The 27,999-nt window shown below is 37.5% G+C and overlaps 1 protein-coding gene and 1 pseudogene across 1 annotated transcript in view; both read right to left on the bottom strand.

Annotated features, from left to right (window-relative positions):
* Positions 1-528: 528 nt before the first annotated feature.
* LOC140237063 (G-protein coupled receptor GRL101-like) lies at positions 529-10,715 on the bottom strand (annotated as a pseudogene).
* Positions 10,716-16,281: 5,566 nt separating this feature from the next.
* The window catches only part of LOC140236667 (uncharacterized), an 89,395-nt gene continuing 77,677 nt past the window's right edge, over positions 16,282-27,999 (bottom strand). The window contains exons 40-43 of the mRNA XM_072316591.1: positions 21,463-21,572; positions 20,321-20,598; positions 19,932-19,998; positions 16,282-17,084 (exon numbers count right to left, since the gene is read on the bottom strand). Of these exons, the coding sequence (XP_072172692.1) occupies positions 16,445-17,084; positions 19,932-19,998; positions 20,321-20,598; positions 21,463-21,572 (1,095 nt within the window). The 3' untranslated portion in view covers positions 16,282-16,444. The remainder of the gene's footprint in view (positions 17,085-19,931; positions 19,999-20,320; positions 20,599-21,462; positions 21,573-27,999) is intronic.

Genomic DNA, 27,999 nt, shown 5'->3' with positions numbered 1-27,999 from the left:
CCTATTCCACAGAATCTTGATAAAAGATCGTCATTATATACCAAGATTAACAGCTAATCGTCTCTGAACAGGATAACCCCCTTCCAGCTACTGTTTTAGTCGTGTCACAAGTATTTTACGTAGATGAATTTGCTGCCCATAAATATATTCGTATATACAATGAAATATGAAAGTGTCTATCAAGAATGGAGTAGAGAGTTTGTATATAATTAACGCTGATCATTAGGATGACACTAATAAGCACACGTACAGGTTGGATCTATGCATTAATAAACTAGAATCCATGCAACATTTTTATTACGTCGCATGGGTCCACGTCACCCATTCTATTCCTATATTTTTCGTGTGTTTCAACTACATTTCAGAGTAACTTTTCCGGCAAAAAGTGACAGTGGTGAAAGTGACAGTGCCACCATTTAGACTCTATCACTTTACAGAATGCATTTAAAAGTTTGATTCCTTCGAAGCTTGTGCGGGCTTTTTCTCTTTTGGAAAATGTTCAAAACCAGAGTTTGATGACGAGGTTTTTCAACTCTCTCGCTCTTCACGTCTGCGAGTGTACAGATCTCCAAGCGTGTAAAGGTGTGGATTGACTGCCGAGTTGATGGGGAGGATGAACACCACGCACTATGCATACAGCTCTGTCGGTATCACGAACGCGCCGGACTGCGCTAGAATGCCCATTATTATGATGGGCATCCAACAACAGAAATCTGTGCCGATAATCAGCGCCATGCGTGCGGCGAGACGAAGTTCCTGGTCCCGCTCGGGCGTGCGCTGAGCCTTCCGCGCAGACCTCCGGGCGTACACATAGTGACGTAAATGAACAGAATTATCAGGAAACTAAGAAGATTGACTCCAATGAAGACAATGATACTGTAGTACATGTAGTTTCCCACTGCCGCACTTGACACAACCGGCTGATTGTTCTCATTGGCAGTACTGTCAAAATTTTGAAAGGTGAATTCTACTTCTGTGATACGAATCAGGGGAAGTCCGAGGCACACGTCAGAGTAGATATAAAAGCTGTCCCCGTTGGAAAGGACGTGAGTGACAATGGGAGGGATGAGGCTCATTATCACCGATACTATCCAAATAACAGCCGCAGAGATCTTCACCGACTTCTTAGTGAGGTGAAACCGGGAAAACGGAAAGACCACGCCCTGGAGTCGATCTAGACTGATAAGGGTGATCATCAGCACTAAGGCCTCGCTCGACAACACCGCGATGACTTCGACTACCTTACACAGCGGACCTTTACGCCAAATGTGGGCATGCACGAAGTAATTACTCCCGTACGCCGCATCAGCGGACGCCAGAAAGATCATGTAGACGCCGGTGAGGAAGTCGGCGGCCACCAGATTCATGATCATTATGGCTTGGATCAGGACCTTCTCCCTGCGGCCGCCCTTTTCACGCAGACGCATCACCAAGATGAAGGCGTTACCGAGCAGGGCGCTCAAGCCTAGGATCTACATGAAGACGCTCAAGACCTGGTACTGGAGGAGACCTCCTGTGCATGTTGAGAAGCGGGTCTGTGCGTAGTCGATGCAGTTCTCTAGATTCGTAACCCGACAGCAGAGACGGAAATCGCTTACGTATCTGTGGATTCCAAACAGACGAAAATGATGACAATCATAGATGAGGTAGAATCTATAAAAACGCATACAAACATCATGTAAGTACTTGATTAGGTTGAACACGTACTCCTCAGACCGAAGAGCGACGTACACCGACGTATAATGTCTCACGGTTACCACTGTTAACATTTCCTTCTAATTATTAGAACTGGGGAAAAATTAAAACTGTCATTCAAATTCTTCATCTTCGAGTAGTTACTGCCCGTTGATTACTGTCGTAGGTAAGTAAAGAAAAAGTAATAGTCGTAATAATCCAACAGGCAAAGTCATAGAGATGGCAGGGTATTTAGAAAATCTGACATAAGAAGGACGGGATGCTTTGCTTGTGAACCTTTACATTGATAAGGTCATAGCAGCTTTGATAAATCTGATGATTAGCTGGTTATATATTATGTAGTATACCCCCATTCCTCAAAAATTTGTACTCGTTTGAGAATTTAATAATCATATGTAGCTGCAAATGATTTTCAATGGCCTATTTTTTGTACGGAATCACTCAGGCCTATATATTGCCAGCACAAGGGCCCATGCAGCTCAGTTTGTTTGGGTTTGCTCCTTTCCTTTCTTCTGTAAAACTGAGACTATTGCTTCATTTACAAGGAGATTATCATTCAGCCAAGAAATTAAATAGAAGTGAAACTTTGAGGTGTTGTAATCTTTAATCAAATGAATACAGAGTAAGTTATGCTTACAGGTCTCGGAGTCCATCCAGTCCTTCGAAAATATCGACAGGAAGCTCGATCAGCTCAGCCTCTGTCAACACTCTTGGGAAAGATGATCAGATAATGAATGTAATAAAGATAGTAATACTGGCTATATTTAGCTAAGTTAAAGACATAATTAACCATTTACTTATGAAACGAAAACCCATTATTAGTGCTTTGAAATAGTTCTAAAATTTGAGTAAGGGATAGAAACAACCACTGTAAAAATTTGAATCCGTTTAATCGATATACAGTATTGTCAAATACATAAAATATGAACAATAGCTATAATAGAAATGTTTCTAGACTACACCGTCTACAGTTAGGTTTATTGAGAAAAATATTGATATCTCCTTATATTTTAGGCTTTATTGCAAAATTGTATATGGTAGGATGTTTTGCGATATAACAGACATACACATATGCGCCAAATGTGATATCCTGAACATCTTTCAAATAACTGCTCCCAAAGGTAAACTGGACCTTTAAGGTCATCAAAAATAGCTAAATGGAGCATTGACTCCTTTATTCAATTCAATTCAAAGGTTTTATTTTCATTTCTTTCAACAGAATGTCCAAAAAATATAGGTTCGACATGCGTTTGAAGGAATGATACATAGATAGCAAAGAATAACATTTGTCAATAATCATTACAAAATTAGGCATTTTTCATACAGACATATTTATACATTCTGCGAAAAAAAGTGGAGGTACCCACTCAAAAGACTATGCTTGTACAACGTGGGCACCTCACAGGAAGAAGAAAAAAAAGGTGAAAACTTAACTACAAGTGTGCGGGATAAAAAAAGAAGTGGAAAAGGGGAAAGGGAAGAAGCAGAAATACAAGTAAAGAGACGAGACAACTAAGAACAAAAAGCCTAGATCAATCGGTACATTCAAACCAACAGAGACTATTAGCCATATTTGAAGTGTAGAGCGTTGAAAGCGACGAGAAAGTGATATATACAATTGTATGGAATTGCTGATAGCAGAACACATTATCTGTTCTGTGAGGGCACGTAAGTTTGCAATAGGAAAAACAGGGGATGCGATGCGGAATTCCGCGAAAGACGCGACCTAACAAGCCTATGAAAAATCAATAGCATCCTGGTGCTTACAAAACCTACTTACTGAAAAAGATAAACAAGCAAAATTAATTTCTTTCTGTTACATTATAAGACTTAAGAAAGAATGATTTCAATCTTTTTTTAAATGAAAACAAAGAAGGAGCATTTTTTATGTCTGGACTAAGGGAGTTCCAGAATCTTGGGCCTGTATATATAAATGTCTGCTGAGCTAACACAGTTCTAAGCAGGGGCAAATGAAATTCATTAGACTGTCTTGTTGGGTAACTATGGTATGTCAGGTTACGAGGAAACATAGAATCAAGTATGAGCGGAAGACAGTTATTATTATAACTATACATAAATTGTCCAAAATGAAATAAAAACAAATCCTTAATTTTCAAAATCTTATTTTCAGAAAACAAAGAAGCTGTATGAGAGCAAGGAGCGGCATTACAAATGATTCGAAGTGCCTTCTTTTGTAACAATAAAACCCTATCTAATAATGTTTGATGCGTGTTTCCCCATGCCAAGATTCCGTAATTTAAATAAGGTAATATCAAAGACGAATACAGTATGAATAATGAATGTTGGAGAAGAAACAATTTGAACCTGTTAATGACGCCTATATTGCGTGAAATAATTTTACAAGCATAATCTATATAAAATTTCCAAGAAAGTTTATCATCTACTGTGAAACTTTGTATATGAAACACTTTCTAAAACAGTATCATCAAAATAGATATCCATATTCAAATTATCTAAGGTGTTACTAAAAACATATACTTGGTTTTATTGATATTCAGGGACAGCTTATTAGCTCGTATCCAATCTCGTAAATTTTGTAAGTCCGCATTTACTGTGTGCACAAGAATATTTGGATCTTCATGTGAATAAAACACATTTGAGTCATCGGCGAAAAGTATGAATGATAACACTTGGGAGGAAGCACATAAATCATTAATATAAACAATAAACAACAACGGCCCCAATATACTACCTTGTGGCACGCCACACATTAGTTCTCTCATATCAGAGTTATAATTGTTTATTGAAACATATTGTTTACGATCAGTTAGATAACTCCTGAACCACTCCAAGGCCTTCCCACGTATACCATAGTGGGACAACTTATAAAGCAATATATTATGATTAATAGTGTCGAAGGCCTTGGAGAAGTCCAGGAAGATACCGATCAAATGAGAGTGATTATCTAAAGCATGTGCTACTTTATCAATAAAATTCAAAAATGCATGAGAGGTGCTATGCTTTTCTCGAAAACCAAACTGGGAGTTTGTTAGAACACAATGCGTCTTCAAAAAATTCATTGTTCTTTTATATATAATTTTCTCTAAGATTTTTGATATACAAGATAATAAAGAAATAGGTCTATAAATACTAATATCCAAATTGTCACCATTCTTAAATATAGGAATAACTTTTGCTATTTTCATTTGTTCCGGACTCTGACCGTTTGACATTGACAAATTGAAAATATACACCAAAGGATCCACAATAGAATATATTGCTCCTTTTAAAATCATATTGCTTATATCATCATAACCTGCACTTTTTTTTATTTTTTTAAACCAGAAACAATATCAATAACCTCATACCTAGTGGTAGGAGTAAAAAATATAGAATGTGTATTATACTGATTCAAAAAATCAGTAAAATGTTTATCAGTATTGGGAATTTCTTGAGCAATATCTTCTCCAATAGTTGTAAAATATTTATTGAAGATATTTAGAATATCTTGAGAATTATCAATAATCTTGTCATCAATACGAATTTTTGATATACCAGAGATTTCGGTAGATGTATTCATAGCTTGTTTTGATACATTCCACGTACTTTTTATATCATATCTATATCTCTGCAATTGCTTATGATAATATTTTTTCTTTTCTATACGTAATATTTTTGTGAGGGTATTTTTATATGAAGTGTATTTCAAACGTGCTTGCTCAGTTCTTTTCATCTTAAATGAATAAAACAATTTATTTTTTCTATTAATAGATCGCAAAATGAACTTTGTAATCAAGGGAAGCCTTGGTGTTGTTTTATAATTCCCCCGTTTGCATTTTCTTTTGGGAATAAATATATCCAAATGATTATTCAAAACATCAAAAAAATTATTCAGAGACAAATTAATGTCATCTGTATCAAACACACATTCCCAATTAGCATTATCTAAAGAAGCACAAAAAGAAAACAAGTTTTCTTGAGTTACTCTACGCCTTTCCTGACGATGAAATGAATTAACATTAATATGATTATACTTAAAATGCGTCATAACAGGAAAATGATCAGTCATATCAGACAAAATTATAGAACAATCTGGGAGAGTTAAAACATTACAAAAAATGTTATCAATCAAAGTAGCCGAATGACTAGAAACACGAGTTGGTTTGGAAATAAGAGGTAAAAAAGAAGAGGATAAGAATGTATCAAGGAATTCACCGGGTATATTGTCTGTTGTATGTTTTAACAAATCAATATTAAAATCACCGAGTATAAAGGACTCTTAGTTAGCAAATAGAGGATCTGTGAGCAACTCGGTGAGATATAATAAAAAATCTCTGTTATTAGAATTTGGGGGTCTATAAATGATACCTATCACAATATTTTTACTACCAGGAACATTAATTTGAACAAAAAGGGACTCCACAATGTCATTCATTTTGCTCAACTTTTCACAAACAATACATTCAAAACTGCTTAAAACATATAAGGCAACCCCACCACCAGAACGATCGGGTCTGTTATTCACAAAAACATTATATCCTTCAAGCGAGAAAGATCGTTTGGGGCATGAAGATAACCACGTTTCAGTTAGTCCTATCACTGTAAATAAAGGGTTATTTGGGTTATCCAACAATAACTGTAATTCATCAAAATGCTTACTTAAACTTCTTATATTCAAATGTATCAACGAAAATGAGGGGGATAATCGATCAAGAGGGTGAATAGTGAGAGAACATTATCAGAGCACCTTGTATTTTGAAAAGAAATAAGTGCGGAAATAAGTCTCGTCTCAGTGGACTTGGAATATGCAGGATGACACCGAATAAACCCAAGAGCTTCGAAAGGGTAAAGATTTCAGAGACTTTGACGTATTCAATAAAAACAGAAGATCAGAAGAACGCTATACGAGTTAAGAAAAATGTGCATATATCATGAAATAAAGCATGTACATCTGAGCAATTTATCGTCGTGTTGACATCAATCATCGGTTTGTTTTTTTTAAATCAATGTGCAGCTGTTCAAAAACTTACTCAACATCAGGGTCAAGGACTTACGTAAGACATAATATGAAGAAAGAAAAAATAAGAAAGAGAAAGAGAGAAAAGAATGTGTAAAGGGAAGGTGTCAGCAAGTAAAACGTATAGAACCGCATACTTCCGAACTAGGTGTGGACAAAACAACACCAATTGAACCCGGTAATCTGCTACATCGACAAAGACTTAACAAGGATAATGAATTGAGGGAATTTGACCTGTTCCCAACTTATAACAAGACAAACAAAAATCGGAGAAAAATTCCTGTGACAGGGAACAAAACGTTTGTACTTGCACATTGAATCTATGAAAGGGAATGCGTATCAGTTCAAAAACTTACTAAGCATTAGCGTTTAGTCAGAGGACTTCCGTAAGACAAGAAACTTGCATATCAAAACGAGTGGGAAGTGTAGAATGAATGCTAGACTAACATCAGCATGAAAGAGAAAAAATGTACATATATTATGTGATAATGCACGTAAAGCTGAATATTCTGTCGATGTGTTGACATAAATCAACGATTATTCTATCAATGTGCAGCTGTTCAAAAACTTACTTAACTTCAGGGTCAAGGACTTACGTAAGACAATTATAAAGAAAAACAGAACAAAAGAGAGTGAGAAAAAAATGTTAGAAGGGAAGGTGTCAACAAGTAGGATACGTGGGTATGAATAGCAAGAAAAGAATAACCATTTTAGAATTACAAAACCACATACTTCCGAACTAAGTGTGATGGGCAGAACAACTCCAAGTGAACCCGGTAATCTACGACATCGCCAAACAAAAGACTTAACAAATCTGGGACAGGGAACAAAAAAGATTGAACTTGGGTATTGGGTCAATTAAAAAGAATGCGTATCAGTCATGTCGTTTCAAAGACTTGCTAAGCATTTGTTGGAGGACTTACGTAAGACAAGAAACTTACATGTCAAAAAACATGTAGGAAGCATACATGAGAATGAAAGCTAGAGTAACAACAGCAAGGTTGGAATTCTGAAATTGCATACGTTGAAATGTGGGTAGGAAGTGAAAGTACTGCTTGCCGACATGTTTACAAAGGGCAGTGACTTAAAAAAGAATTTACACGTTTTCTGGTGTGTAACATAAGGCTCGCTCAAAAGAGAACTGCATTCGTGAATAAATAAAGCGTGTGCTAAAAAGCATTAAGGACATGTACAGAGACGCAATAACAAATATGTGAAGCAGTTCATGATGCTGGAGTGACAGAAAGTTCTTATCTGAGCTATAGTATGCGTAAAACAGCGAGAAATTTGAAAGGAAAACACACAGATACACACCAAAATTTGTACATTTACGCGACCCGAAAACCAAAATCCAAAAATAAGACTTCAGTATCGTAACATGAAGGCCTATGACATGGAAATAATGATTACATGTCTTTTCGATAATCAAGGGAAAATTCAGCGCATGTTTTCAGTTATCAAACGCTTTTCATTGACCTTACGTTGACATTGTGAAGAACATTTGAAATAAAGAGGGCACAGCGTAAATGAGTATGAATAGCCCAGAGAAAAAAAGAAACTCCACTCATTACAGGAGCGTACATTACCTTACGGGTAAATTACTTCATGAGGTAAACGGATTAAGATGAAAAAGTACCTGAACAGCTGTAGTACAATAAACTAACAAACCAGACCATTCAATATTCTGTGACTTTTCGAGTGTTGAATTCTCCTGCTTCTCGTTCCAACGTGAAACGTGGTGATGATACAGTGCCAGTGGCAGACCGAGGCCCGGAGCAGACAAAGCACCGGAGGGGTACCATGTGCGCCACTCCAACGCCCCGCCAGCCCCAAACCCCGGTCCGCCACCGGCGCGTAATTGGTTACTCTGTTTTCGACATTTATAAAAGAACAAAGATTATATATTGGGGAGAATGAGAAGTATTTGCAAATCATGATATACAGGCAGGCAAAAACAGTCTTCCTATTAATGCCCTAATTTGCAGCGTTGTATCTAACAACCATTTCATATTATCTTGGTATTGCAAACATACCGATATGAAAGTAATTTACAAAATTGTTTTATAATAAATACATGCAATTCAGATGGTGGATATGTCTTGCTTGCAGAGAGATGTGAAAAACAATAACAGCGACAACGTGATTGCGCTGAGAAAAAGGATATATTTACTTAGTGCAATATCAAAACTGATACATCTAATTTCCTTCTCTCAAATCACATTAATCATTCACCTGCCCGTACACATGTTGCATTCACACATAATTAAATGCAATATAGTGATTATGAGTAAATCACTGAGTTGCAGAGACAAAAAATGCAGAAATAAGAAGCAAAGTTACTTTCACGTTTTGTTTGTACCATGCGAAAACAATTGACGTTCTTGATTTGGTAAGTAAGCATTTTCAATCCCTTCTATCAAAATTCATCTTTGCAAAGTTGTTACCGTACCAATCACATGAGTGTGATCAAGGGCGTACCGAAGGGGGGTGTTTTGGGTGTTCAAACACCCCCCTTTGCCAAAATGGGGGTGTTTGAGGTGTTCAAACACCTCCCTTGGGCAAAAGGGAGGTGTTTGAGCTGTTCAACACCCCTCTTCAGCAATGTTTAGATGTTGACAAATGAAACAAAAACTGTCTTTACCGCTTTTATTTCCGTTTTGAATTCCGCCTTTCCTTCCTTTTGTGTTCATTTTCTCTCTCTTTCTCTTCCTTTTAATAGGCGTTTTCACATCAGCCCGACAAAAATCCAAGCTCGAGATATTTTTTAATTTCCTAAGTCAGAAAATAGCGCGCTATTTCGAAACATCGGGCTGATGTGAAAACGCCTATTGTTTGTGTGGATGATGATACATTATGGAGTTACATAATATCATACGCACTAAAGAACTAGTGTACAGTACGTGTTAAAACTACGTTACCGCACCGCACGCGAAGCTGACGCGCAAACAGTAGATATTCCCGATCCCTGCTTTGCTTTCTGGTTTCTCGTTTTCAGAGCGACATAATGCATAAGCTTTACGGAACGACTAATGGTATTCATCAATCCTGCTTAAACAAAGAATGAACTCGCATAGACCAGATGGCCAGAATGATCCGTCAATTAACACTTGGGAAAGCATCCATTTCATTGTCTTACATTGAATGTAAGAACAACCTCTTTCTATGGATATATTGCCAAATACCGCTTTTGCTGTCAGGTGGATGTGCTGGCAAGCAGCATATATAAGGATTACATAAATAATCATTATACATAATAATACATCACAGACGCTTATCCCAGTGACTTTAAAAACCAACGTGCCTGTTGGTCCGAATGACCTTTTTTCTGCTCATGCGCAGAGTGGAACTCCGAACTGGCTTATTATGTTGCTGATCTTATTTTTGAAGTGATACCCGAAAAAAAAAATACGCCTTTTACATCGTCCTGTGCAGGACCCTAGACAGTAGCCCTGAATGACCCCTAAATCCCAGTGCTGATATAATTACCTTAAAAAATGACATGAAATGAATAATTTTGTATTAAACAATTAGCTCTGAGAAACAAATGAGATGTGTTGATGACAATAAGATTTTCATTAGACTGTACACTCTAAGAAAAAAAAGTTCTCAAATGGTTCTCGTCGGCTCCAAAATGGTTCTCATTAGATGGATCTCGCAAAATGGTTCCGATGAGCACCTATGAATGGTTCCCAATCGAAATGGTTCCGTTCGTCACCATTTGCTAGTATGTGACCCAGTCCCCGAGTGTTATTTGTGGTACTCCTGCAGGTCAAACAATATCTTTAGGTCCACTTTCATTTTTCCCCTTGCTGTATATTCGAATGCCAGATGTAAGAATCACCAAAAATGTGGTATTGGTACAAAAATATTGTATGTGTTTCTACTGCTGTAATAATAACAAGTACATTGTGTTTATCGTAGACTAATGACTTCTCTTGGCTGCGTGCCAACTGACAGCTGCCACTATCCAATTTTAGCGCTCGATCAGATATGCGTACGCGTAAACGTACACATACTAGTACTGTGCACCACCGTACCGCATGGTAGATCGTGCCGCGACGGTTTACACACACAAGATTGTGTGTGTAACCGGCGCGCCACGCGCCGCTGCCTGCCTGCCTATGCGAACCTGCCACCACAGCGGGCAGAGTGCCTGCGTGCCAGTGCAATACCATGTATGCAGCAGCTGCAAGTAGACGGCTAGATAGTGTAGACATTTACACATCGCAATAGGCCTATGCGTCACACCCATAACGAACGGCACCCGGTATAACGTACTCTAAGTTAGACATTAATTTTGTCAAAGTGGACTGGAAACGTGTCACTGTCAATTCCATTTTTGCCATGGCAGTCATCACAATTTAGGAGAATACTAAGGTTAGGTAGTTTTAATGTGGTTTTATCTCATTTTTAGATGACATTCGTTGCATGGTACAAAATCAAGTTAGATTCATCACTCAGTTTAGTTTTCCGTCAGGTCGGTGATTAATCTTTAACGGTTAGATCCTAATGTTAGATCTAATTTGATCGAAGCTGCTATCTAGTGTAATGTTTACCAGGTACAGTAACAAGTATAGATCCAGATCTAACAATAACATGTTCTATAAGTTATAACAGTGCTAGGGGTATAAAGCTCTACACGGCATCAGCATGGAGGAATACAATGCAAGCGGCAACAGGAGGAGTTGGTATTGTTATCGGCAAGATAGCTCAAAAGGGCTCTTATTGGTGTAGATCGTATTTCAGACAGGCTGATCAAAGCAACCTTCCAGGGAAATCCTGCGTTAACTGTAATTGTTGCATATGCACCATGTGAATATGCAGCTAGCACTGACAAAACTGACTTCGATGACAATCTTCGTCAATTCGTAAGCAATTGCTGTTCCTCGCCATCACTTCTTCGCCGGGTGCTTGATTATTCATATTCATAGAGACTTGAGCTTTCTAGAAATGTATAAATCACCTTGTTTATCAATATTGTCCTTTTTTCTCGTTCACCATACTTAAAGGGTTTCTTCTATAACGGTTTATGGTTGATAATCTTCAACAGTTGTCGATAACTTGGTCCTTCCCATTAAAGGAGACCTCCGGATGATTTTCAGATTTCTACATTTGAACAATTATGACTTTACTTATACTGAGAACAAATTTTCAGAATTTGTGATAATTGGGATGAAGAATAGTAGGTAAGAATATTTTCAATTTTTTGAACAAAGTGCAATGAACAAGGATGATGACATGGCAGAGTCACCATAAGAACGCAGAGTTGGGACTCAAGGAAGCAGAACAAAAGAAGAACGCATGCATAGATTATGCACAGGTGATCTCGTAAGCAAGCGGTATTGTAATGGCATTACACTGCTACACTAACTGAAATATGTGAACCTATGTCATCATCCTTGTTCAGTGAAATTTGTTTAAGTTTTTTTCGAACTATTGTTTATGTGCTCAAGAACCACAATAAATTCAACAAATCTATACACGGAGATGTCAATTTATATACTACATGAGGTGAATTGATGAAAATCGTCTGAAATGTCCCTTCAAGGCGAAACCATTATCCATTTTACTCTCTTCATATTCAAGAGACGGTTTGTCATTAGTAGCCATTTGTTGAATATGAACAGAGAAAAATGGACTGTGTGGGTTGACCTCTGTGGGAGCGACCAAGTTATCGGACAAAAGGCCATGTTAAAGGTTATGGACCACAAGATGTTAGGAGAAAACCTAAACACAAATCCTAAACACAAACCTGCATTCGTATAGGCTGGCCAATTTGCAACTTTCATTGACAGATCTCATCCATGCAGTGAGACATGCATTGCTCCTTCACGATAACACGCAAACTTGTAAAAAGTACAGTTTGTCATCGTTGTCTTTAAAGTTCGGGATGTGCTCAGTCATGCGTGACAATTGCGAACATAATTATGTATCACGGGTACCGCTGAATACTTAGTCGAGAGATTGGGGGAAATAGTCCGCTCGGACCTGTGCCACCCTTGGTTAGATGGTATGTCACTTCATCTACTTCCAGCGGCTAATTTCTGGTCCCATGACAAAGAGTCGTTCCATAGATTGTTTTTATGTTTTATGTTATGTTATATTATGTTATGTTATGTTATGTTATGTTATGTTATGTTATGTTATGTTATGTTATGTTATGTTATGTTATGAAATGTGTTATGTTATGTTATGTTATGTTATGTTATGTTATGTTATGTTATGTTATGTCATGCTATGTTATGCTATGTTATATCATATTCTGTTATGTTATGTTGTGGTAATAGTGTACTGTAGGGCCATTTTAATGATGGAAAAATGTGGTGGTAATTTGAAAACATGTACTGTTGTAGGAAATTCGGATGAGGTTGAAGAAGGAGAAATGATAGAAAAGGGTAAAGGCTAGGAAGGAAAAATAAGAAGAGGAGGAAGAGGTCGAATGTTAAAATAAGCGTTTTTTTCTAATATTGATAAGTAATGATTATTACATATAATAATGACAACTGTGATATTAGAGAAATTATGAAATGTATATTGAAATTGATAAGCTGTTTGTTTTAAACTGACTTCTATGGCTTCTTGACCTTGTGTAAATCTTTTGTATTGGTAGAGATCCCTGGCGACCATTAATGAAACTTCCAACACTTTTCTCCATCTCATCTTATCGTGAGATGCACCGTGTGATAAAGGTTTTAGTTCAGTTCGGTTTAGTTCAATTGGCATTTATTCACATCATTCCAACAACAACCAAAAAAGAAACAAAACGTAAATGATACAGTACATCGCTATTTTTTTATTGTAAGAAAGATTATACAGTTGTTGTTATTGTGACAAAGATTATACAGTATAGAATAAACTAAATATCAAATTACGTGAAATATCCACGGACAGCAATCAGCTGGCAATGTACACTTTAGAAGATTGTTAAAAAAGTAGATACTCATACCTGTATACATAATGTAGATAACCCACCTTAAAGCAAAGCTTGTAGGACGTGGATCACTTTACACGGGATATGTACTGAATAGCATCTAAAATTGATTCGTGTCTATAGGTGACAAAAATATCATAGTTGTAAACAATAGTTTTTGTTTAACTATTAAAGGTATACAAACCACGAATTTAGACGGAATTGGATCATGTTTACACGGAAAAGACAAACACAATAACACACATGCACGAATAATGAACGCTTTTATACATAGATACACACAGGACACGACGACATACAAGGAAGAGAGCACTGTCACATTACATAGCAACAAAAAATAAGAAGAGATAGGAAGGAGAGAGAAGAAAACGTAGAGGATTACAGAAAATTATGAGAGTCTGCATGATAGAAGATGCCACTCTATTTCAGGACAGGTTAAAACACGAGTAATTATTAACACATAATTCATTTGATTGGCTAATGTTGCATCTAGAAAGCAAATATTTCCTAGTAATAGTATTCAAATGCAATAGATAAAACAGATTCTTTTAACTAGTAGCTAAATTACTACTAGCTTTAGTCCAGTTTAAACAATGTATTCTGAAGATGCATTGTTCTCAACAATGGAATATAAAATTCAATTAATCGATTTAGGTAATGGTGCATGTTGATTATTACACTAATTGACAATGCCGTTGAATAAACCGTACATAATTCGTTCTTCCAACGTCATCTGTCATATTTTGACTATGCCATGGTAACCGATTAGGAATATCGTTTCTTATTGTGAATGAACTTTCTCCACGATGCATCTTTGTCCTGGAAGTTCACAAAAAATTCATGTTTTCATGAAGACTTCACATTCCATCAGCTTGATACTGACATATTACGTTTGGGTAGTAATTATTCCCCCTGCTTTCAGAAAGCGGTTAAACAAGTGCTCTTACATTATGCCAGAAGAGTGAAAGCGCGTCGAATTTTCTTTATATTTTCTTAATATTGTTGTCCACATATGACGTCATAACCTCTAGTAGTGTCCTCATCGTAAAGGTTGGCCCGACTCGAATATATTCGGTTCAGTTCAGTTCAGTTAAGTTGGCATTTATTCACATCATTTCAACAACAACAAAATGAAACAAAACGTAAATCATACTGTACACAACTATATGCATCAATGGGAATGCTTGGGGATCCCTGTAGGGATTCATTTAAGAGTACATTATATATATATATATATTGTTGTGTGAACTGTGCAGTTCAATGTTTCAAGGTTAGCATGCCTGTACAATGACGGGACATTAAACTGCACATTACTTGAATATGAGACAGTTGTGAAGCAAATGATTTTCACACAATAGATCATGTACTCTTCAATGAATCCCACAAGAATTAGAACAACCATCGCCCAGCATTCCCATTGATTACCACTGATCAGTTACTAGCCATTCCCTTTAAACAATGTTTTCTAAGAATACATTGTTCTCAACAATGGAAGATAAAGTTCATTTAATAATCGACTGAGGAAAATATGCATGTTATTACATTAATTGACAATGCCGTTGAACAAACCGTATATAATTCGTTCTTCCAACGTCATCTGTCATATTTGCACTATGCCATGGTAACCGATTAGGAACAAAGTTTGTTATTGTGAATGATTTTTCTCCACGATGCATCTTTCTCCTGGAAGTTCACAAAAACTCATTTTTTTCATGAAGACTTCACATTCCATCAGCTTGATACTGACATATATTTAGGTAGTATTATTCCCCCTGCTTTCAGAAAGCGGTTTGTCAACTTTAGTGCTCATTCATTATGCTAGAAGAGTGAAAGCGTGTCGAATTCTCTTTATTATTTTCTTTATATTGTTGTCCACATACATGTATGACGTCATAACCTCTAGTAGTCTCCTCATCCAGCGGTTCCATCACCAAAACTTTCGAAATTCAAAACTTTTGAGTCGATTGTCCTACTGTTCTACTAATGTTGCTGCTCTCACTCTATCCACTTTTCTCTTTGGGTTTTGGTTTCCTTTAATAATTTGAGCCTGAGCCCTTTGTGGAGAACTAAAAAGCGATACTAACCATTCTCGACGAAACAGTGATCATGGTGCCCCTTCTATATTGTGAGTTTCAGTTTCAGTTTCCGTTCAGTTTATTTTCATATTTCTCAAAACATACAGAAAATATTATGGTTACACAAAGTGTTTTCTCAGGAAACATATAACGAATACAATTAAACATTTTCAAGTGTTAACGTCAATTGTGCCAATCAATTATTCTCAGAAACTTGCACAAACATTTCCTTCTCTGTACTTCTTAACATTTTTTTTATTCCATATATCATTACCATCACCATTCCTAAATGAAAGAAAATATTAATAATCTTTTATTTTCCCAAATGAACTGTCAATATTCCATAGAGACAACGTTTACTATGGGCTATGATGCCAATGAAAAAGAAGAAGAGTACTTTTGTTCCAGAATGAATTCTGTTTCTTTAATTTAGACGATTTCAAATAGACATTTCATTTTTTTTTTGAAAGTTCGAGGTTCCCTCTGGATTTTGGACCTTTGACTTATGTCATATCGTCACAGTATGTTTTATCTGCACATGTCATTCAATATGATAATAATCCCCATCCCCCCCCCCACACACACACACAAACACACACAATTCCAAACAATTCTTGAAAGTACATGTAGAAAGAACTACATCTGAATGAATAAAGATACGGGGTACAACGATGCGGGGAACTCAATTCAAGGTAAACACGGAACACACTCATGTGTTGTCTTCAATGTCTTCATTATTTTCTGTCTTCCAGGATAACGGACCTACTAAACAAAAACATTATCTGATTCTTTGTGGTTTCCTTTGCCGTGCGTAATAATGGGATTGTTATACCATTGTAACTCACTTTGGCTATTCGACTGTGTCGTACCGTCGATATGACTAGAGTCAGAGAGAGTATTGTCTCTAGCTCTATATTTGCTATCATTTTTGTGAGTTTTAAAAAGCCCAGTTGTAAGAGAAGAGCTCAAGGCAGAGACCGTGCTGATTTTGCGTGACCCGGAACTGCTTCCGTCCACGGAAGCGTCCATCCCAATGCCGCAAGCCAACCCCCACTGTTTGCGCACGACCGGCTTGCGCACGCAGTAGAGTAGGAAGATGAAAAGGCCCTGGAAAGAGTTGAACACGATGAACAGGGTTTGGACGACGTCGCTGATACTGTCAATCAGGAGAAGGTATCCAGTTATCCAGGTGAGACCGAGCAGCACCAAAATGGTGATTGCGTTCTGAACGCGTTCGATGGTTTCGCGACGCTCAGCCTGCTTGTCTTTCTTGACCTTTCCGCCCACCTTAGCGGAGAGCGCCAACTGGCGGATGACCAGGATGAAGATGATGACGTTAATTAGCAAGATGACCGCCACTGGGATGAGAAGTCCGCCGACTTGCGACCACAGGTCTGGAAAGCAACTGTACGACAAACAGAGGCATATTCCACAACGGTAGGTTTTTGAGCCACAAATAGAGAAATATTTCCGAGACGATTTTTTTTTTCTAAATCATCAGAAAAATTTAGCCTGTGTGTTCGCAAATGCTTGTGCTACAGCTATCCTTGAAGCAAACGAAAGAAATTATATACATATATATATATATATATATATATATATATATATATATATATAACACTAAACAAAAAGTAAGTTCCCCCTAAAACAAATCTCTGTAATCTATGAATCAGGAACCTTTGAGGAAATCTGAATACATGATTATGTAGCTGTATTTCTCGGCTACCTTTCATGTGAAATTCAGTGGATATCACTTGGTCACGCTTGAGTGAGCATGACTTAAAGTCAAAATGGTCACTTTTTGAAGTTCACAAGGCCAATTTTGCAACTTTGATTTGGTGATATCGAAACAAATTTCAATTTTCCAGGATAAAAATGCATGCAACGTATAATTTATGTGCTTCTTATCGTACCATGGGACTTGTGCACAAAATTCCACGGTTGAGTGAACACGGGGTTAAAATTACCAAAATGGCCGATTTGACATGTTTCTCGTGGTAATTTCTGTCAATTGAGATTGACTTTGTATGTTGAACAGTTTTTACACACAATTCGCGTAATTTCACGGTTGAATGAGCACATTAAAAACAAAGAAAAATAACAATTTAAGTTGTGCAGTAAGAACTGCGATAATTTTGTGCACTGAAATCAAGTGTTTAATGCTTTTTGTATTGTGTTTAATGTCACTGTGCATACAGTAATCACCTGACATTTCAGTCACGCTTCAATGAGCATGTGGGGATGGAAAACCCGTTTTACCCTATATAATAAAAAGTATTCATTGTTTTTTTATGTTTTAGTTGCAATGTTGGGAAATTACTCTGATTTCAATGAAAAAAAATTACATTTCAATGAAAAAATTACATGGTGACATGCTTCAGTGAGCACATAAGATGAGCAAAGTGTGCGGGTCAAAACCATTTTTCGCGGCTGAAATTCCCATAAGATTTACATTTGTTTTGTTTATGAAGACGTATTCAGCGGTGTTAGTGGATAGAGCCTAAAAGTGAATGAAGATGCTACCCAATCTGTGTTTATTGCCATAACGATCGCGTAATAGTCAACCAACATTTTAAGAAACTATCATTACCATCACAATCATCAACACCACATGAACAACGAAGGCCACTATCTCACCACAACCAATATCTGTCTCCAGACTCTCAGTGCATATTTGCAGCACGGGAGGATATTGATGTTTAACAAAAGTGAAATTTGGTACCATGTCAATGACCAATTGCACTTATTTTCCCTTGAGTTAATGCATGACTTCATGACGTCACAAAGACATCAAGAATTTAATGCCAAAATCAGTATTCAGTAGCGAGGACAAAGGCCCAGAGATTTAATTTGCATAATTTCTCATCTCTGCCCCAACAAGGGAATGTCATCAAACTAAAGGCAGACCAATTTCCCAGGAATACTTCAATATTGAAATCAAAGGTAGCCATGGATTATAAGGGGGTTTCCGGCCCCAGGTACCCTTTGACGTATAAAATTTTGAAGGAATGCCAAGGATCACTGAGACATTTATATCGGTCCTAAAACGCAATAATGAAATGTTTTTCAGTTGATTTTAAATGCAGAATATTAAAGCAACACCTGCTGGATTATTTCAATAAGATAAATCATTGTTTCATAATGTGGTCATTCAACCATAAAATAAACCACACTGCATGCATAAGCCATTGTTAGCTTTCAAAAACATTATTCCTCATCTTCACATGAACTGACCATGGGGATTATGGCCAAAATGCCAATATTTCATTATGTAGGGTACAAAAAGGGTTTCCAGCCTCACGTGTTCATTGAAGCGTGACTGAAATGTCAGGTGGTCACTGATATGCGTGTGGGTATTAGCACAATATGAAAAAAGCATCATACAGTTTAGTGCGCAAATTATCGCAATTTTTACTGCACAATTTAAATTGTTATTTTTCTTTCTTTTTAATGTGCTCATTCAACCGTGAAATTCCGTGAATTGTGTGTAAAAACTGTTCAACACATGAATTCAACCTCAATTGACAGAAATTACCACAAGAAACATGTCAAATCGGCTGTTTTGGTAATTTTCACCCCGTGTTCACTCAACCGTGAAATTTTGCGCACAAGTCACATTGTACAATAAGAAGCACATAAATTATACGTTGCATGCACTTTTATCCTGGAAAATTGAAATTTGTTTCGATATCACCAAATCAAAGTTGCAAAATTGGCCTTGTGAACTTCAAAAAGTGACCATTTTGACTTTAAGTCATGCTCACTCAAGCGTGACCAAGTGATATCCACTGAATTTCACATGAAAGGTAGCCGAGAAATACAGCTACATAATCATGTATTCAGATTTCCTCAAAGGTTCCTGATTCAATAATTACAGAGGTTTGTTTTAGGGGGAACTTACTTTTTGTTTAGTGTTTATATATATATATATATATATATATATATATGGTTTGCCCTTTAACAAAAACCCAGCATTGGTGCTTTAAAATAGTTCTAAAGAAAAATGTATAAGGTCATACCTCCGTCCTTGAAGGCCACATAGTATCGGTGACGACTCTTTGTTATTTTTGTGATGTATTGATGATTTCTTGTTCTCGTTTCCCATCATCCGTGCCTTCTGTATCGATGTTATGGAATGTTGATTACGGAGTCATAAAGCGTTTTTATTACTTTAATATAAAGAATACTCGGACCAATGATCATGACACAATAAAGCAAAACAAGAAAATCTTAACATCATTTGTATACTTACACTGTACGCCTGGTATATTTGTCTCTTGCAATGGCCCCATTGATAATAACTCCCAAAGCTGGGATCCCTGTGTAAATGTGATGGACAGGAAAATTATAAGAGAAATGCGAATGCAATAAGGAAATGAAAACCATGACAGCGTGAAATCACGAGGAACACATTCGTTGCTTTTTTTTTTCCTGCGAAATTTTTTAAAGGTTTTTCTCCAACCGACAAACTAACAGTCAATTCTGAATAGAATTTTGATGGAATCGTGTACTTAACTTACGGCCTACACTAAAGTAAAAATAACGTCAAGGAAATTTTGATGTGCTAACCATTATGATATTGGCTACATATCAAGCAAAATTCTAATTTGTATCATAATTATGATTCTGCTATAGCCATACCCCATGCTGCAAGAGCCGCCTTCTGCAGGAAATTTGGCACGTAGGTGTTGAAGACTTGGACAAGGATGAGATACGTGTTGTAGCCTTCAACGCCCATCCAAGCAATGGATGACAACAGGAAGAATTGGACCAGTCCAGCTAGGACGCCACAAGCGGCAGGATTTGCCCTGCTCTGTTCCAAGTCTAGAGAGCTCATGATGAGGTAAGTTACGTAAAGGCCAATCAACGTGACGCACAGGCACATGAACACTTGATGGCACTGCCTTTCTCTAAGCTTCCTAGGAATGAAAGAAACAAAAGCGTTTCAAAAATAAAGGTTTTAGCCTATTGAACTGCAGTGGTATGTAGCTATCTAACCATAAATAGAAGTAAAGGAAATCATGCTGGTGCTACGGAAAAGTGTTACATGTGGACACTAAAGATGAAGACATTTATGACCAGCCAAAATATCCCATAATTCGAAAACTCCATTTGTTGACCAATAAACTAAAGTTTGTTGCCGAAAAACTTAATTTGCCGCAGAAACACATTTTCGATTTTTTTGAGAGAAAGAGAGAGAAACGCTAAATCTCTAGCGAAAAGTAAGTTTATCCATGAACTTTGTTTGTAGATAAATTTTTCTAGCTAATCACCTGCGGGATTTTTGGATTATCGTATGGCAAGCCAAATGCCCAATGAATCGATAAGCTTGGTTTATTGACCTATGAACTTTATGGGTTTTTTGGTTTGTTTTTTGTTGTTGTTGTTTTTTGGTGTTTGTTGGGTTTTTTTTTTTTTTTTTTTTTTTTTTTGCTGAGAACTAACGATCAATAAACTAGTGAGTTGAAAAAATACATTTATCAAGCAAAAACACTAGATAAACTTGGTTCATTACCGGGGGAAAATTGAGTTTATGTGACATTTTGGCTTGTCATATACTCTGCAAAATAGTGTGAAAATGGCTGCAAAAACAAGAAATTCATATTAAAGTGTTCTGAGGTTTACGCCTTTACAACGTCTTGTCTAAACCTGATCACAATCGTAATAAAATCGCTCTCCTAAATTTGACTTCAGCCCGATATTAAAAAGGGTTATTGAGTGATATTAGTGGTACGCTTGGAAGAAAATGCCTTATTTGTTCTTTGCTCGTAGTTGATTCTTACTTGTTGCAGAGATACGTGGCCAGGGCCACGACCAGACATACGATGGACACTACGCTGCCAATGTAACTCAGTGCGCGAAGTGCTGAGTGCCCAGACGACTCTCGAGTGTCCTAGGATTTTAAGAATCAAACAGTGAAATGCAGATGATTAAATATCCTCATCTGGTAATACCAGAACAATCGAAGCACTCATAGTTACATCGATATATCCCAAAATATCAGTAAGGCTAGATAAAGTGTAAATCCCTGTCTCTTTTATTGTCTCAACCTTCTCATATAAGGCATCAAAGCACTCAGCTTGCTTCACGTATGGCTTTTGAGATATTCCATTCCAGATATGAGGCCTCATTCCGTACTTTAAGCTGTGTATATGTGTGTATCTCTGCTTGTGTATGTGTGCGCGTGTGTGTGTGCGTGTAGGTGTGTGAATGTGCTGGAAAAAAAAAAGTGAAGCTAATTTCTATGATTGATCAGGCCCGTAACTAGGATTCTTATAGGAGGATTCATAATCAGAACTAGAAATGTCGCTACGGCGACTGGTGTATGCCTCCGCCATAATGCATGGTTCTCCTAATAGGTCTATAGTACAATGTCTTGACAATGTGTGATGACAGTTTCACACAACTTATTGGCAAAATATTAAAATGACAGGTTTGCCACAAATGTTCTGAATGTTCACTTTCCTAGAACTAGGTTCAATTGGATGAATAATTAAAACGTCAGAGTGCAGGTATTTGGGGGCACTGATGATTTTTACTTGACTTTTGACCCTTTTATAAGTTTATGCATCGAGTAATTTTCAAGGTATTGAGAAAAAGTATAATTTCAGTATCAAATGGTAAAATAGTATTATCTAAACCTGGCCTTTGACCTTTGAGCCCACAGTTCCAAAGAGAATCACTGTTAGGTAGAACATGCATAAATATGTAAGTTTCATGATAGTACCTTGAGTTACTTTTGAGATAAGGAGGAAGAAGTGCAATTTAGCAGTTTCACTTGACCTTTGACCTTTTGACCTTTGACCTTTTGGCAAGAAACTTCCCACAGAATATATATTGGGTTATACACATCAAGTTAAAAAAAAAATCCTTCAGGCATTGCATAAATATAAGGAAAGTAGTGATATTTTGAGGAGTTGACTTTGACCTTTGACCCCCTGACCTTTGACCCATGACCTCCAACTTCCCTAGATAATCACTGCCCATCGGTACATGCATATATACTAAGTTCCATGAAGATACCTTAAACCATTTGCGAGATATGGAGAAAAACATGAAATTTCAACCTTTTTTTCACAAAATAACCTTTGACCTTTGACCCCGTGACCCTAAAATCAAACAAAGTATTATCCCCCAGGATATACCCTCATACCAAGTTTGATGCAAAACCACCTCACGGTTCTTGAGATATCGACAAAAACAAAACGGGACGGACGGACGACCCGAAAAATGCCTCCGGCCACTTCGCTGGCGGAGGCATAAAAAGTGGACCTTTTTAGTTCAAGTTTATGGTCAGTTCCGTTATTTCACACATTGCGCATGTTGCGGGTGCAAATAATACATATATGCATATAATTCATGTATCTATATCTATATATATATATAAAATGTTCATCTTGGAATTTTCCACGTGTTGGACTTCGAATGTTGTAATTATTAGAAGAAAGAGTCTCAAGTACGCCATGGATCCAACGATTACAATTTTTTTTTTTTTTTTTTTTTTTTTAACAACCATGATTGTTGTTATGATTCATGTTTATCATTGTCCATCATTGTCTTTGCACAGACGATGGTCTGAGGCAGACCGAAAATTTTGTAATAAAATTTTTTTGTAATCGTTGGATCCATGGCGTACTTGAGACTCTTTCTTCTATATATATATATATATATATATATATATATATATATATATATATCGAAAACGTTGTAATAATGAATATTCCTTGTTTCAATATATATATATATATATATATATATATATATATATATATATATATATGAGACGGAAGGAAAACTTGCAGTATAGACGTTGCAGTGGTGTTCAGTCTTGCCTTTATTCCCCGAGCTTTCGGCTATCTCACTAGCCTTTTTCAAGGGCTTGATGAGCAGTGGCGTAACTACGGGGGGGGGGGGGGGGGGGCATGGGGGGGGCACGTGCCCCCCCCCCCCCCCAATCCGCTGGTAAAAAAAAAAAGAAAAAAAGAAGAAAAAAAGAAAAAAAAAACCTACCAAAATGGTAATTCAAGGGTTAGTAAACTGCTTTTGAAATCGACATGAAAGGATGATCAAGAAAAAAGATATTTTTCTAAGATTTCTTTTAACCATATAATTAAAGAGGTATTATGGTGAAACATTGTTCAAAAAGCCCGAAGACGACAAAAGATTGTGATTCAGTGTCATTCCTGGTTGGCATTTTGAATACAAGCAGGATGTGCGCAGTGTACTCAGAACATCGGAATGGCAAAAAGAGTCGCTGCAATGTTGCGCAATGTGATGTTTGATAGGTTGTACACATTTGCTATCAACAATCAAAGCTTGATCATTGATTTTGCAGTGTTGCTTTACATACTAGTCTATATTAAAATGTCTTGCATTGCCAATAATAAGACTTGACCGTGGCTATTTCCTAACTTTTCCATCTATATGAAACACACACACTCACAAAAACAAACAAATTAGGGGATTCTCTATATAAAGTGCAGATTTTGGACATCCTTCTCCCGCTTGGTCACTTCGACGCCCCCTCGCTGGTCATACCTCCCCCAATCATGAACATAAACCGACACCCTTGACTACCAGTGGTGGACCCCTGTGAAAACCAGCTTTTAGCTGACCAAGGCAATCCATCCCATGAGTGGAGAATAAATAAATAATGAAAATAAAAATAAATAAAATAAAAAAGATCCAGGGGCGCATCGGGCGCCCCCTCCCTCCAAAGCGAAAAAATATATATGTAGCTACAAACGACAGTTTTTGGACTGTAAAATGTCAAAATTTTCAAGCTCGCTCGCTCGCATTTAATCGTTATGCAATTCTCCTGATGTTGCTGTAAGTAATTGCCAGCAGTTGCGCCCGGTGCACCCCCTCTCCTTAATTTCCAAAGCGAAAAAAAATATAGCTACAAACGGCAGTTTTGGGACTGTAAAATGTCAAAATTTTCGAGCTCGCTCGCTTCGCTCGCTCGCATTTAATCGTTATGCAATTCTCCTGATGTTGCTGTCAGTAATTGCCAGCAGTTGTGCCCGGTGCGCCCAGGCCCTCTCCTTAATTTCCAAAGCGAAAAAATTTAGCTAAAAACGGCAGTTTTGGGACTGTAAAATGTCAAAGTTTTCGAGCTCGCTCGCTTCGCTCGCTCGCATTTAATCGTTATGCAATTCTCCTAATGTTGCTGTCAGTAATTGCCAGCAGTTGCGCCCGGTGCGCCCCCTCTCCTTAATTTCCAAAGCGAAAAAATATTGCTACAAACGGCAGTTTTGGGACTGTAAAATGTCAAAATTTTCAAGCTCGCTCGCTTCGCTCGCTCGCATTTAATCGCTATGCAATTCTCCTGATGTTGCTGTCAGTAATTGCCAGCAGTTGCGCCCGATGCGCCCCCTCCCCTTAATTTTCAAAGCGAAAAAAGTATACCTAAAAACGGCAGTTTTGGGAACATAAAATGTCAAAATTTTCAAGCTCGCTCGCATTTAACCGTTATATGCCATTCTCCTGATATTACTGCCAGTAATTGCCAGCAGTTGCACCCGGTGCGCCCCTCCCCCCCCCCCCCCCGAATTTCCAAAGCGAAAAAATATAGCTACAAACGGCAGTTTGGGGACTGTAAAATGTCAAAATTTTCAAGCTCGCTCGCTTCGCTCGCTCTCATTTAATCGTTATGCCATTCTCGTGATGTTACTGCTAGCAACTGCCAGCAGTTGCGCCCGGTGCAACCCCCTTAATTTCCAAAGCAAATATATATGTATATATTTATATGGATATATATATATATATATATATATATATATATATATATATATGATATATGTATATATATATATACATGCATATATTATTATATATAATAGCTACAAACGGCAGTTTGGGGACTGTAAAATGTCAAAATTTTCAAGCTCGCTCGCTCCGCTCGCTCGCATTTAATTGTTACGTTATGCAATTCTGATGTTGCTGCCATGAGGTGCCCCCCCAATGTCTTGACCCACGGTACGCCACTGTTGATGAGACATAACATAAAAGCAAAATAGCAACCAATTTGCATGCATTTGAACAGATATAGAAATAGAAATAGTAATAACAAGAAGCCAATCAAACGGAATATAGGCAGTGGCACCAATTCGCATACATTTCAACAGAATAAGGCAGACAACAGAACAAAAACAAAAACAAAAACAAAAAACAGAAAACAAAGCAAAAGAAACATGGGCAGCAATATTACATTCGCTCCAACGGAAAGGTAGTATTATCACATGCACTTGCGGTGAAAAAATACAGTTGTAGTAGTAGTTTAGTATAGGTAATACCAACGGTAATACATAAACCAACATAAATTAAAGCACAATAATTACCTTTAGGGCGTGGGGATTTGCTTGTGTGTGGTGTGTGTTGTGTCCGGAGGGTGAGTGTGAGGGGTTCGTACATGTAATGCGGGGGCAGTGAAGTGTGAGGGGTGATGTGGCGTGGGGGTATTTGGAACGGTGACACAGTAATAATTACATGCCTTTGAAGGTCATTCGCGCCGTGAAACTCTTTTATAAGATATAGGTACAAGGTCTTTATAGTAAAGGTCTTCCTGGATTCCATCATCCACAAACATTTCTCCATCATCAGCGAATGCGATACCCTACGAAATATCTTCCCAAGGCCACCCATCACATCCTTCCGACGTAGTAGAACGCTACGGGACATGCTAGTGAATGCCAAATCACCCAAACAACACACTCCAGCCACAGATCATGAAGAACATACACAAACACAAACAATATCCATGCTTGTAGACGCAATTCAGGAAGACGCCCTACAAAGCTCTGAATCAACAACAAACACTAACTCACACAATTCTCCAAGCCCACCCCACCCAACCCCACCACAGTTCCACAGCACACCTACAGACATCAGCTCTTCAACGCCTGGTTTCTACCAATGTAAGTCAAAAAATGCATCCTGCACCAGCACATCCAAGACACACACACATTCACAAGCTCATCAACAAAGAAAACCTACTTCATCACAGACTACATTAACTGCAAATCATCTTTGGTAATATACCTCATCACATGCTGTCAATGTGGCCTACAGTATGTCGGTAAAACTCAAACGTCTCTGTACACCCGCCTGAACAACACACGTTCTGAGATTATCAACCACAACACCTCCAGCCGCAAAATTCTTCCCTACACCTTACATTTTAACTTACCAAATCACTCAGTTCGGGATGCACAAATCACAGGTATTGAACTCATCAAAAAGAAGGAAAGCCATATCATACTCAAACGAGAATCGTACTGGATATCTAAACTTCGAACTTTACGTCCACATGGAATTAATGCCGATCCTTTTTTTCATAGGTTCTGTTTTAATCTCTATCCAGAACGCACGAGAAGTTTTGAAGTTTATTGAGCACCTACTCACAGTGTCAAGAATGTAGGTGCACCTTATTTACTATAAAGACCTTGTACCTATATCTTATAAAAGAGTTTCACGGCGCGAATGACCTTCAAAGGCATGTAATTATTACTGTGTCACCGTCCCAAATACCCCCACGCCACATCACCCCTCACACTTCACTGCCCCCGCATTACATGTACGAACCCCTCACACTCACCCTCCGGACACAACACACACCACACACAAGCAAATCCCCACGCCCTAAAGGTAACTATTGTGCTTTAATTTATGTTGGTTTATGTATTACCGTTGGTATTACCTATACTAAACTACTACTACAACTGTATTTTTTCACCGCAAGTGTATGTGATAATACTACCTTTCCGTTGGAGCGAATGTAATATTGCTGCCCATGTTTCTTTTGCTTTGTTTTCTCATGTTTCTTTTGCTTTGTTTTCTGTTTTTTGTTTTTGTTTTTGTTTTTGTTCTGTTGTCTGCCTTATTCTGTTGAAATGTATGCGAATTGGTGCCACTGCCTATATTCCGTTTGATTGGCTTCTTGTTATTACTATTTCTATTTCTATTTCTGTTCAAATGCATGCAAATTGGTTGCTATTTTGCTTTTATGTTATGTCTCATCAAGCCCTTGAAAAAGGCTAGTGAAATAGCCGAAAGCTCGGGGAATAAAGGCAAGACTGAACACCACTGCAACGTCTATACTGCAAGTTTTCCTTACGTCTCACATATACCAATGATGCAGTACCCACCACGTACGAGGCCAAGCCCGCTTCACATTATATATATATATATATATATATATATATATATATATATATATATATATATATATATATAATATGACGGAGGAAGAAGCGCTGCTGCCAGAGGTTGCAGTAGTTCACTTTGCCTTTGATTGCTCCAAAACTTTCGACCCTCTTACA

Source organism: Diadema setosum, chromosome 13 (genome assembly GCF_964275005.1).
Source record: "Diadema setosum chromosome 13, eeDiaSeto1, whole genome shotgun sequence".
NCBI classification, from domain to species: domain Eukaryota; kingdom Metazoa; phylum Echinodermata; class Echinoidea; order Diadematoida; family Diadematidae; genus Diadema; species Diadema setosum.
Note: the sequence above shows the minus strand (reverse complement) of the source record. Positions and strands in the feature narration are given on the sequence as shown.